At 43.9% G+C, this 12,702-nt stretch overlaps 1 protein-coding gene and 1 long non-coding RNA gene across 3 annotated transcripts in view; one reads left to right on the top strand and one right to left on the bottom strand.

Moving 5' to 3' along the window:
• Positions 1–916: 916 nt before the first annotated feature.
• On the bottom strand, positions 917–11,501 carry LOC144382346 (uncharacterized). The gene is made up of 3 exons (XR_013449081.1): positions 10,884–11,501; positions 9,010–9,219; positions 917–2,589 (listed from the first exon to the last, which is right to left on the bottom strand). It is a non-coding gene; the product is annotated as an uncharacterized LOC144382346 (long non-coding RNA).
• A 205-nt stretch (positions 11,502–11,706) lies between these two features.
• LRP6 (LDL receptor related protein 6) overlaps positions 11,707–12,702 on the top strand; it is a 180,922-nt gene continuing 179,926 nt past the window's right edge. The window contains exon 1 of one of the 2 annotated variants that reach the window (XM_036076228.2): positions 11,707–12,031. In XM_036076228.2, the coding sequence (XP_035932121.1) occupies positions 11,977–12,031 (55 nt within the window). In that variant the 5' untranslated portion in view covers positions 11,707–11,976. The remainder of the gene's footprint in view (positions 12,032–12,702) is intronic. The other variant, XM_078075619.1, reaches the window with a different exon arrangement.

Below are 12,702 nucleotides of genomic sequence, written 5' to 3'. Positions count from 1 at the left end.
CAACCTAATACGTCTCTAGACATTGCCAAGAGTCTGGGAGAGGGGGCAAAACCCACCCTTATCCCCCACCATTGAGAACCACTAGTCTAGGGAATCTGCTTAAACATTTTCAGATAAACTAAATTTTGCTAAGGACTGTTTTTTTTTTTTCTCTTTTTCTCCAAGGCAGACATTTGGTTCATAAGCCTCCAAATTGAATAGATTCTGACAATGGTGAAGGAAAAGGAATTCTTCCTTCCCTGACTGTAGTAATCCTCTACGACCTCATTCTCAGAAATGGCGAGGTTAGGGGATGGGGGTTAGGACTGCATTTTATTTATCTAGACATATGCCCCCCAAATAGCAATTGCATATTTCTTTTATTTCATTTTGTGGGAAAACGAAAAGAATGCAGTGTTTTACAATTCAAATTAAAGCTAAAAACACAAGCTGTCTGATTTTCTGGGAGTGAGAAGTGGGGGAGGGGTTTTATTATGGCATAGATGCCTGAAAACTTTTCAACACCAGAAAAACTTTTTACGGCATGAAAGAAAAATGTGTATGTTGAGAAAGAACATGAATGCTAAAAACACATTGCTACTATAAATTTCAAATCTGAGACACAATTCACAATGCTGCTTTACTAATAGTGCAATTTTAAACCTATTTAAGTTGGGAAATTTGTTATCAGGTGACTCATACATGTGGGGAAATCCAGTTCATCTGTGCCAAAGATGAAAGAAAGTGATTAGGTGTTTAAATGTTAAGATTCCATTCAGTCTTGTGAATGAACTGCAGTAATCTTGGATGAGGAGAAAAGAAAGGGCAGTTATTCATCAAGTTGAAAAATGTTAAAGGGCTCTCTGGATTTAAATAATAAAACCTTATATTTATAACACATTTATTTTCCAAATACCGTAAGTACTCCTATTTCTTTTTTATTTCGAAACATTCACAAAGTTAAAAAAAAAAGTTAAGCACAGTACAAAGAACTTTTTGTCCTTAATCACTTGAGAGTAAATACAGACCTGAGGCCCCATTACGCACAAATACTTTTTCCTACAAACGAGGACTCTGTCCTATATAATCACGATGCAACCATTAAAATCAGACAATTAACACTGATGCATGACTACTATCCAAACCTCAGGCTCTACTCAAGTTCTGCCAGTTGCCTCACTGACATGTTTTCTAGTGACAGGATCGAGTTCAGAATCATACACTGCATGGACTAGTCTCCCTCAGCCTGGAACAATTCCTTGGTCTTTCTTTGACTTTCTTAACATTTTTGAAAAAGATAGGCTAGTTATCTTGTAACTTGTCCCTTAACTTGGGCTTTACTGGTTTCCTTATGATTATATTCAGGTTATACAACCTTGGCTGGAATATCATAGAAGTGATGCTGCTTTCATCTCATTATATCCTGTCCTGTGGCACATGATTTCAATCTACCCCATTACTAATGATGTTCACTTTGATTCCTTGTTTAAGGTAGTATCTGCCAGGCATATCCTCCATGAACATATTCTTTTTCCTATTGAAACCATGTAAACATCCCATTCCTCATCAAACTTTTGATGTGCTCATTTATTTATGTCTTCTTACTCGTAATTTTCTACTTTATTCAGTGGGTGATAATATTTTACTGTCATTTTTAATTTTGATGCTCCGATCGTTCCTGTCTTGGCCAGTAGAAGGCCCTTCAAGTTGGCTTCCATGTCCTTTTGACACATTCATGTCATTCCTTGAGCCCTGCCTTCCTGACTCAGCAAGGTTTGCCAGACTCATACTTTCCCTGCCCCAGATGTGGGATCAGTCATTTCGCTAAGGAGCCCTGGTTCCTCTCAAAGGAAAATGTTATTTAGAAGCCAAGATCTTGACACTAGCTGTGCTCATTGATATCGGGCTGTCACTGCCCCCAAGCTTGCTGTGGTGCCTATAAAAATGTGTTGCTCGGATCTCCGGCTCCAGGGAACATAACTGATTGACAGCCCCGACTATCGCCCCTTGGATCTACCACCTGTTTGCACTGAGGCCCTACTTCCCAAGGGTTACTCCCTGTCAATGCTTAAGCACAGCAGTCTCCATGGGCCCATTCTGGCAAGACATAGGGATTCTTCAACAGAGAACTTTGACTTGGGAACTCCCCTTCTACCTAGTAAATCCATTCTTGGAACCGTGCTGCTGTTCAAGACTTGTCCTACTCCAATCCTTCCTTCTTTGTGTCCTTCCACAAATGTCAGAATATATCTCAGTCTGAAGGATCTCTCTCCCTTCTTGTTTCCTACTTGTATCAGTTACCTATCACTTGTAGCAATTTCCCCCTAAATATGTTAGCTTAAAACAAAATAAATATTTATTATTTCACAGTTTTTGTAGGTCAGGAATTCGAGAGCAGATTAGCTGGTCTGGAAACTCTCATGATGTTGCTGTCAAGATGTCAGCCACAGCATAGTCATGGGATGGCTTGACTTGACCCTGGAGGATCTATTTCCAAGATGGCTCACTTGGTTATTGGCAGGAGGTCTCAGGTCATCTCCACACACACCACTAGCACTACTTGAGTGCCTTTGTGACATGATGGCTGATTTCCCCCTTACAGCAAGTGCTCTGAGAGAAGAAAGCAGAAGCCACTGTTAAAAACAAGACGACAGGTCCAAAATGGAGTCACTTATGCTAAGCCCCATGTCACCGAACTGAGACTTAATTACAGTTTTGGCCTCTCCCAGAAATGGAATCTGACACCAATCATCAGGAATCACCTGGCCAGCACTAGTGAGGTAATCTACCTGAAAGACACTTGCCATTCCCTGAAGGAAAGTAACTGTGCCATAGAGAATCCACTTTTTGCAGTATGACTCTCTTGTCCCACTCCCTTCTGCCTATAAAAGTCTTCTGTTTTGTATAGTTCCTTGGAGCTACTTTCTAACTCCTAGACGGGTTGCAGCCTGATTCATGAATCGTTGACTAAAGCCAGTAAGGTCTTTAAAATTTACCCAGTTGAATTTTTTTTTTTTTAATACCACCATGTCTTTTATTGTCTAACCTTAAATTCACACTGTGTCATTGCAGCAATAGGTCAGCTTTATTCAGTGTAGGAGGGGATTTCACAGGGATTCGATGCCAAGGAGTAAGAATCGTTGAGGGGCCACCTTGGAGGCTGTCACACTCCTCCAATACATCTCTTGCACATCTAAATCCTGTCTTGGTGGCTCCTTCTCAGTAAACGAACTGACACATCTGCTTGGTGGACGGAGGTAGGGAATACCCACACATGTGCACGCACACACGGTCACGTACACATTTACAGCTATGTTTATTTCTATAGCTATCCACATATATTGCAAACCATGAATTCATATCAATACATCCAGTACCAATACAGCATCACAGCGTCTGTTCTAGTTTTTTCTGTTTCTGTATTTGTAATTCCTTGGTATGCGTTGAGATAGCCGGACCTGTACATTCATCTATTTTATCAAATACGGGAAGTTTTTTGGCTCTTATTTCTACAAATATTCTTTCTGCCCCTTTCTCTGTCTCCCCGGGACCCTGGCTGTCGCCTTCTCTGTTGCTGAAGCAGTACAGGAGGCAAGGGTCAGGGAAGACATGACGAAACCCTCTACCACATTTCAGGGCTCACTCTCTCGATTAAGCATTCGCTTGGTTGCTGTAAACCTTTGACTATCTTCTAGAGCTCTGATAAAGGTGATTCTGCTAGTTTTTGCCAGTTTTTTTTTTCAGTGTTAATGGGAAGAGACAGGCCCTTAGATTTCCCTACTCCACCATTTTCATTGACATCGGCACCAATCTATTGCCCTTGTATTTGTAACTCCCTTCTCCAACAGAAACCCAGCTTCCATTATCCTTAGTTCTTTATTCGATTAATCTCTCTGGATGTAACCAATATTCTGATCCCATTCTCATCCCCTTCCCTGCATGGACCCCCTCCTCCCTGCTCTGGATCCGATTCCCTGTGACAGAGTACCCTCTTCTGTAGATGTCCTTTCCTCCCCCTGGGGCTAACCTAAGTACTTTAGTGCACAGTATTTTCACTTATCGCTCATTAAAAAAATGTATTAGGCTCAGCTGTTGGGCGTCTGCCTTCGGCTCAGGTCGTGGTCCCGGGGTCCTGGGATCGAGCCCCACATCGAGCTCTCTGCTCGGCGGGAAGCCTGCTTCTCCCTCTCTCACTCCTCCTGCTTGTGTTCCTTCTCTTGCTGTGTCTCTCTCTGTCAAATAAATAAATAAAATCTTAAAAAAAAATGTATTGGGTTTTACTGGGGGCTTATACAGCCAAGGATGAAATAAGAAACAAGTAGTATTAGACACAAAGGATACTTCTTTTCAAATTGTAACTATAACTAGGCATCCCATGCAATACTCTCAAGCTATAGCCAGGAAAGAGTATTATTCCCATTCAAGGATGGAAAAATAGAGGCAAGAAGGTCACTCTTATGGTATCCACCAAATTTATAGTAGGCAGCTGCAGGCGTACCCTTTCCGATGTTAGGGAACCCTGTAAAACGTCCTTTGTCGCTTCCCTCTTCCAGCAGCAGCAGCTCTTCTAAGTTTTCATCACTTTCCTGAAGCCCCCACTGTATTCTTACTTCACTCTGAATAGATTAACTTTGCTTTTTGATTACAGTGGTCCCCCTTCACCATGGGGCATACATTCCAAAACCCCCAGTGGGTACCTGAAACCATGGAGTGTACTGAACCCTATATGTATTATGTTGTTTTTTTCCCTAAACCTACCTACTTAAGATAAAGTTTAATTTACAGATTAGGCGCAGTAAGAGATCAACAACAATAACTAATAATAAAATGCAATGGGCGCCTGGCAGGCTCAGTAGGTGGGGCATGCAACTCTTGATCTTAGGGTTGTGAGTTCCAGCCTCATATTTGACAGAGAGCTTACTTAAAAAAAAATAAATAAAATGCAGGGCGCCTGGGTGGCTCAGTCGCTTAAGCACCGACTCCTGATTTCGGCTCAGGTCTTGATCTTAGGGTTGTGAGACTGAGCCCCATGTTGGGCTCTGTACTCAGCAAGGAGTCCGCTTGAGACTCTCTCTCTCTCCTCTCCCTCTGCCCCTCCCCACACCTGTGCTAAATAAATAAATAAATAAATAAATAAAAGCTTTAAAAAATAAAAATAAAATGGAACAATTGTAATAATATACTGTAAAGAAATTGTGTGAATGTGGTCTCTCTTTCCTCAAATATCTTATTGTACTATACTTACCTTTCCTTTTGTGATGACATGAGTTGTTACAATGCCTACGTGATGAGATGAAGTGAGGTGAATGACTAAGCACTGTGACATAACATGAGGCTACCCTTGACCTTCTGACGATAGAGACTGGGGTTGGCTGTGGGTAACTGAAACCGCAGAAAGTAAAACTGCAGATAAGGGGGACTACTACAATAAGAAAATAGAGGCAATCAAATCAAATAAAGGCAAAGTCTTTTAAATTTTTGTCTCCATTATCCCATTGCTCCCAAATGTATCACTACAAGGGGCAGATTCGGGTTTTGTGATGCCTGAGCATATACAGTTGGGAAAGGAGGAATTAAAAAAAAAAAAGAATACAAAGAAATTTACCTTTGCAAATTTTATAAAAACACATGACCATGTTATATCATTGCCATGATCCCTCCTATGGCCTCTGGGAGAAGCCTGTGAAAGTGCGGGTGGAGGAAGGGAGCTAGAATTTCAGCAGCTTTTGATAGGCACTCCCTTTCTCCCTTACCCGGAAGTGGTGGTCCCCCTCCTCCTCCTATCCAGGGCCAATCCATCCAGCACTCTCCCTCTCTCTTCTTCTCTCCCTTTCTCACTTCCTTCATTCCTTCTTTTCCTAAACAAAATCCCACCACACAGAACATACGGTTCTCTAACTTGCTCTTTGATTAACAGTGTATTATGTCTATACTTCCAAATGAATATATATAGATCTACATAATTCTTTTTAACAGCTGTATAGTATTCCACAATGAGGATATACAGTTGTCTACTCAACTATTCCCTATTGAAATGTGTTCAGGTTTTTAAAAATTAGATTGAACCATATAAAACTACCATATTTGTAGGCTTGTGTTTTTTTTTTTGCTTTGTTCATTTTTTTTTTGTTTATTTATTTATTTTAGAGCAAGGGCAGAGGGAAAGAGGGAGAGGGAGAGAGAATCTCAAGCAGACTTCCTGCTGAGCATGGAGCCTGACATGGGGTTCGATCCCATGACCTCGAGATCATGAACTGAGCCGTAATTGAGAGTCAGACGTTTAACCAACTGAGCCACCCAGGCACCCCTGTTTTGTTCATTTTCTATTACAATGTTATAGTAAATATCTGTGTACACATATCTCTGTAAACTTTTGTTCCTGTGGATAAATTTCAAGAGGTGGGATGCTAGTTTAGAAGGTGTGTATAAGGCGAAAGATTTTACTCCTCGATTGCATCCCTAAAATGTTGGCATAATGTATGCTCCCATCAGTGACCTTTTTGGAAGTTGTAAGTCACAGTGACCTCATTTCAGTGCTTCTCATAGGAGACTTCTCCACCGTACCCTGTATTTGCCATTATTTTTTTTTAAATATTTTATTTATTTATTTGAGACAGAGAGAGAGAGCAGGGGGAAGAGCAGAAGGAGAGGGAGATAATCTCCAGCAGACTTCCCATTGAGTATGGAGCCCAACTCGGGGCTGGATCCCATGACCCTGAGACATGGCCTGAGCTGATCCCTCCGTTTGTTCCTAGATATTTGTACTCCACATGAATCCTCTCGCTTACTTTTCTAGTCACACTAACTGCTCTAAGTAAGGGTAGAGGTTATGGCTTAAGTAAGGTTATGGTTTAAGTAGGGTTATGGGTTCAGGTATAATCTTTACCCTTAGCCCACAGTGAAGTGGCCCAAAGTTGCCTTCACCTGGATTAGAAAATGCCTTCCCTTCCTGATGTCTTACTGGCATCATCCAGAAAACTGTGGTAATAACTATTCAATCACTCTTCAATATTCTACAGTACATTCCTGGATTGTGCGGTGTGCAAGCTCCACAATGATCACTGAACAGCTCTATTTTCCATTCCTCTCCTGAGTCCAAACTTCTACATCAAAACTGCATACTGGCTATCTCCAGCTGGATGTTTTTCAGATAGGACCAATATAAAAGACCCATTGTTTAACTTATCATCACCTCTTTTGAAATCCTCCTTATTTATGCATTTCTTTTCTTAGTAAATGAGACTCTCATTCACTTGGGTGCATAACTTAGAAACCTGGAACCTCATCCTAGACTACTTCTCTCACTCTTCCTCTCTATCTCCACCTCTCTCAATTCACATCTGATAGGTTACCAAGTCCTGCGGTTTCCACCCATATTCCTCAAATCCATGACTGATCTCTTTTCAATCCCCAATGTTGCTGTCCTGACCATCTCTTCCACAGACTAAAAATAACTTCCTCTTTGGTCTTCCTCCTTTTTGCCTTGCCTCCCTTCTATTAGACACACTGGGGTCAGAGAAATTATTTAACATGCAAATCAGTTCTCTACCATGACAAAAATGCTTCAATGTCCACACTGTCAACAGGCTAAAATCTAAACTTCTAAGCATGACTTAAAAAGCTATTTATTATCCAGAGGTGCCTAGGTGGCTCAGGCTGTTGGGCGTCTGCCTTAGGCTCTGGTCGTGATCCCAGTGTCCTGGGATCAAGCCCACATCGGGCTCCCTGCTCAGCGGGGAGCCTGTTTATCCCTCTCCCACTCCCCCTGTTTGTGTTCCCTCTCTATGTCTCTATCTGTCAAATAAATAAATAAAATCTTAAAAAAAAAAGCTATTTATTATCCAATATCTACTTAATGGTCTGCCTCATTTTCTGACATTCTCTAGAAGCACCCCATGCTTCAGCTATATGGATCTACTTTCAAATCCCCCACATGCCAAGCTCTCTAATAATTCAGTGCCTTTGCACCTGCTACCCTTCTGCTTGGAATTCCTTGTCAGTCTTATTGGCCTGACCAACTCCGACTTAAATTTCAGGCCTCATCTCTAGGGTTGTTTTCCTTTTTTAAAACTGTGCAGGCAGACAAACGCTTCAGGCAGATGAGCACTTGAGTTCCTTATTGATATGTTAACCACCTGCACCATAGCAATTTTAACATTTTAATTATTTGTTTTTATCAATTAGTGTTTCCAAACTAAGTTGTAAGCTTCTTGAGGGTAGGGACCATGATTAATCTCATCTTTGCTTCCCCAGCACTTAACACAGTGACTGGTACTGAATATTTTTAATAGGCACTTGAATGAATGCAAAAATAAATTCGTTAACTAGTGAGAATAATGTGCAGGCTAGGGTTTAACTGTAAGCTGTAGGTTTTCACTTAAGTACATTTAAAAAAATTGGAAAAAATATAGAATATATTAATGGAAACTTAAGAACAGAAAAGTAATCTCATATTATTTTACCATCCTTTTAATTTTTAAAGATTTTTATTTGTTTCTTTGACAGAGAGAGACAGCGAGAGAGGGAACACAAGCAGGGGGAGTGGGAGAGGGAGAAGCAGGCTTCCCGCGGAGCAGGGAGCCTGATGAGGGCTGGATCCCAGGACCCTGGGATCATGACCCTAGCAGAAGGGAGACGCCCAATGACTGAGCCACCCAGGCGCCCCCTTATTTTACCATTCTAATGCCTGTTTCAACACACTTATTATTTACTTTTGATCTTTGCTCAAATATGTGGTAAATAAAAAAAATATATATGTATATATTTTATGTAGCTAAACTAAAATGTACATGCACTTTCTTATGGTTTTAAGTTTAACTGTAAACATTTTCCAACACTGTTGCAAAGTCATCTAAACTATCATTTTTAACAATGTATAATACTTCATTCCCCTACTTAGGTTGACAGCCTAAAGAGGTCAGGCTGTACTCCGTTTCCTATTATAAATAGGAACAGATCCAGGTTTTGTGGGACTTGAAATTTATACAATTTTGAGAGATGTTTTCAGAATAGAATAGAAAATTATCTTACTTTTGCAAACCATGAACCCATTCTTAGGGCTCCTCCCAGGGTTTGGAAGGGGCCTGTGAAAGTGAGGCATTCTGAAGGTTAATTTTCATCAGTTTCACGGTGATCTAACTCCAATTATAAATAATCCTGCAGTAAGCATTTTGAGCATGTGATTTTTTTCTCTCTCCTCATTATTTTCCAAGGATTCCAAGTTATTATGACACCTTTCACCTTGAAGAAGTTGAGAAAGGAAATGATCATTTATTGAGCACCTATTATATATTGAGCACTTTATATATATTATTTAACTTAATCCTTACTATAAGCCTGAAGGAGGTATGATCCCCACTTTACAGATGAGGAAACTGAGGTGCAGTGTATGTAAACATCATGTCCAAAGTCACACATCTTGTAAGTGGTGGGGTTTGGATCCTGTCTCAGTCCAAAGCTCATGCCTTCTCTTTTCCACTACCTTGTGGTGTCTCCACAGCCTCGCTAGCTTCACAGTAATATTTTCTAGGCTGCTGCTGAAAAACCTGGTTCTCAGTTATCTGTTTTGAGGAGGCCAGAAGACAAAATTTGCAGTCTTTTTTTTTTTTTTTTTTTTTTACGATTTTATTTATTTATTTGAGAGAGAGAGACAGATAGAGAGAGCATGAGTAGGGAGGAGAGGGAGAAGCAGACTCACGCGGGGCAGGGAGCCCGACGTGGGATTCAATCCCAGGACTCTTGAGATCATGACTTGAGCCAAAGGCAGACGCTTACCTGACTGAGCCACCCAGGTGTCCCAAAACTTGCAGTCTTGACAGGGTTCTTGGAAGAAAGTGGTTTAAATCAGTGATGGCTAGACTTTCTCAGGTGAATTTAGGAGAAAGTGATTTGACTATTTCTGCCCTCTGTCTGCTAACAGACATGTATCACCTTGGTTCAGCACGCATTTCTTGGAAGAAGCATTATCTGAAGTTGAAAGACCTGGGCTGGGTTCGAATCCTGCTATTCACTACTTGAGTGGCCTTGGTAAGTCATTGTACTCATCATTTTCCTCCCATGTGCAATGAGGATAAGTAACAAAATCTGCCTCACTCCAGGCTAGCTTTGAGTGTCCAATGGGATGATGTATGTGCAAACACCTAGTGAACTCCAATGTTAACTGACGTACAGTAGTGACCCCTTATCTGAGGTTTTGTTTTCCGCGGTTTCATTTACTGGCGGTCAACCACAGTTGGGAAGTAGATGATTCTGACTGTTGTCAAAAGATCAATAGTAGCCTAAGGCTATGTCACAGTACGGCATCATTTCACCTCACCTCATCTCTCATGGAGACATTTTATCATTTCACATCATCACAAGAAGTGGGAGTACAGTACAATAAGATAGTTTGAGAGACCACACACATAACTTCTATTATAGCATATTGTTGTAATTGTTCTATTTTATTGTTAGTTATTGTTGTTAACCTCTTACTGTGCCTAATTTATAAATTAAACTTTATCTTCGGTATGTATGTCTAGGTAAAAACAGTATATACAGGGTTGGGTACTATCCATGGATTCAGGCATCCACTGGGAGTCTTGGAGGCATCCCCTTATTGATGAGGGGGGACTGCTGCATTAGTAACATTGTGGGAGTTGCTCCATTATCCCCGCCCATCTGCCTCCAGGTAAGTGTCTGTGACAGCAGGACAGAATGCACCTGATGGCTCCATTACGGTTAACTCCGGCTGGAGTTCCTTCCTAGGCTGAAGCTGCCACTTCTTTTTACGGGGGGTGTCTGGGCTGTTACACCTGGAAGCCCAGTGCATCAAGGGCAGCAGAAGCTGTGCAAAACCAGTCTGAGATTCTGGTGAATCTTTTCCTCCTCAAGCTGCGAGCTGATCAAAAATGCCAAACACTTACCTATAATCGCAACTTGTAAAATCCCAAACACGGTCCTTACCAATTGTCCCTTTGCTCTGTCTTAGGTGCTGACGCATTTATCTTGGAATTTTACCTGCCAGTTTAGAAATCTGTAGTCCTTGTTGGACCTAATTCTGGGGACAGTCTGTAATTCTGCAAAGCCAGGAGAAAAGAAAAAGCTCTGCTTTGAGTTGGCGTTTGAACATCCTTCACCGTATCCCGTTTAAAGCTGGTGTAAGCAGCATTCGTCTTTTTTTCCCTAAAAGAAAAAAGCTTAAGCCCATTTCCAAGCCCGAAGATTGAGCTCATCTCCCCGCGTCGGGACCGGCGCGGCACCCCGAGCACGGCCTGCCGCTCCGCCGGCCGCCCGCCGCCTCCCACACCCCCGGCCCAGGTGTCAGCCAGCGGGTGCCCAGACCTCCACCTGGCTCGGCCGGCGGCGACCGCACAAAGAGCGGAGCAGGCGGCGGCCCGGCCGAGCCGCAGAAAGTAGTCCCGACCACGCCGGGCCGATGTTGTTCGACGTCGCTTCACGCCCTCCGCGGGGAGGGCCGCAGTGGCCGGCCCAGGAAAGAATCCCATAGGAATGTGCCGGCGGGAGACCTTTTCCCTCCAGCTCGCCTCTGCTTGCCTGGCGGATCTCCTGGGGTCTCCAAGCAGAGGCCGTGCGCGCGGTCCCCCACTTTCTTTCGTAGCTGCACGGGAGGCGGCGCCGAGGGAGGGGCTCGCCCGCGCGCAGGGAGACCTTCGCGGCGACCCGTGGCGGCGGCGGGCCCGTGGTATCCCTGCGCCGCTGCGTGAGAGGAAGAGGCTGAATGAGGAGCTGCGCGGGGGAAGCGGGGCGCCGGGGGAGGAGGCGGCGGGATGGAAGCAGACGCTGGCGTCGCGCGAGCCCCGGGCAGAGCGGCGCGGTAGAGAGGGCGGCGGCGGCGGCGCGCGCGGAGCCCTGACGTGCCCCTTTCTTTCTTCTCTCTCTGGAAAGCTGGGAAGCATGAGCGTGCAGACCTGCCGCTGCGGCGGCCGCCCCGGCTCCTCGCCTCCCCCTCTTCTGGCCGCCCCTCGCCGGTGAGAGAAGAGAACGCGAGAAGGGAAGATGGGGGCCGTCCTGAGGAGCCTCCTGGCCTGCAGTTTCTGTGCGCTCCTGAGAGGTGGGAAGGGGGGGTGCGAAAGTTGGTGGGATTTGGGGGGGAGGTGGCCTTGTTTTGTGTGTGACTGGGGGGAGGGGGAGGGAGGGAGGGAGGAGAAGGGGAAGAGGAGCCCCGAGAGGCCTGGTCGTGGGGAAGGAGAGAGAAAGGGGCCCGGGAGAAGGGGCTGTGCGCTCCGCCTGGCCACCATGCAGACCCCTTCCCCGGGTTCCGGCCCTTCCCTGGACAAATCGGAGCCTCAGTCCGGGCTGCTTGTCTAGGTGAATTCCTGGAGCCCCATTCTGTCGCAATGACTGAGGGTCTGTGTGACTCTTTCTGCCAGGAGTCATCTGGGAGAAGGGTCTTTGTATGTATTTTGGCTTTTAAAATGCTTGAGCCCAAGATGCTTTAACGTTGGTCTCCTCTCTCGAAGCCCCCACCTTTTCCGTGTCTCTTACGTGAACTTTTCGAGCCTTCTTACTATTTTTCCAGGCCTTGTTACTACTAATGATTGGCTTCCGTTGGGGATATAATGATCCTGGGTGAGAGCACAGTTGGAAAGTGACTCCGAGGTTATAGGTCGAGCGTTTCAGCATTGGGATTCTTCTGAGTTTCAGCCCATAATAAAATAGAAACGTTGCCCTTGTAACCCTTGGTATTCAGGACTTGCCCCTGTTTTCAGAGCATGCAAGTGT

This window comes from Halichoerus grypus, chromosome 6 (genome assembly GCF_964656455.1).
Source record: "Halichoerus grypus chromosome 6, mHalGry1.hap1.1, whole genome shotgun sequence".
Classification (NCBI taxonomy): domain Eukaryota; kingdom Metazoa; phylum Chordata; class Mammalia; order Carnivora; family Phocidae; genus Halichoerus; species Halichoerus grypus.
This window is presented reverse-complemented; position numbering and strand designations above follow the sequence as displayed.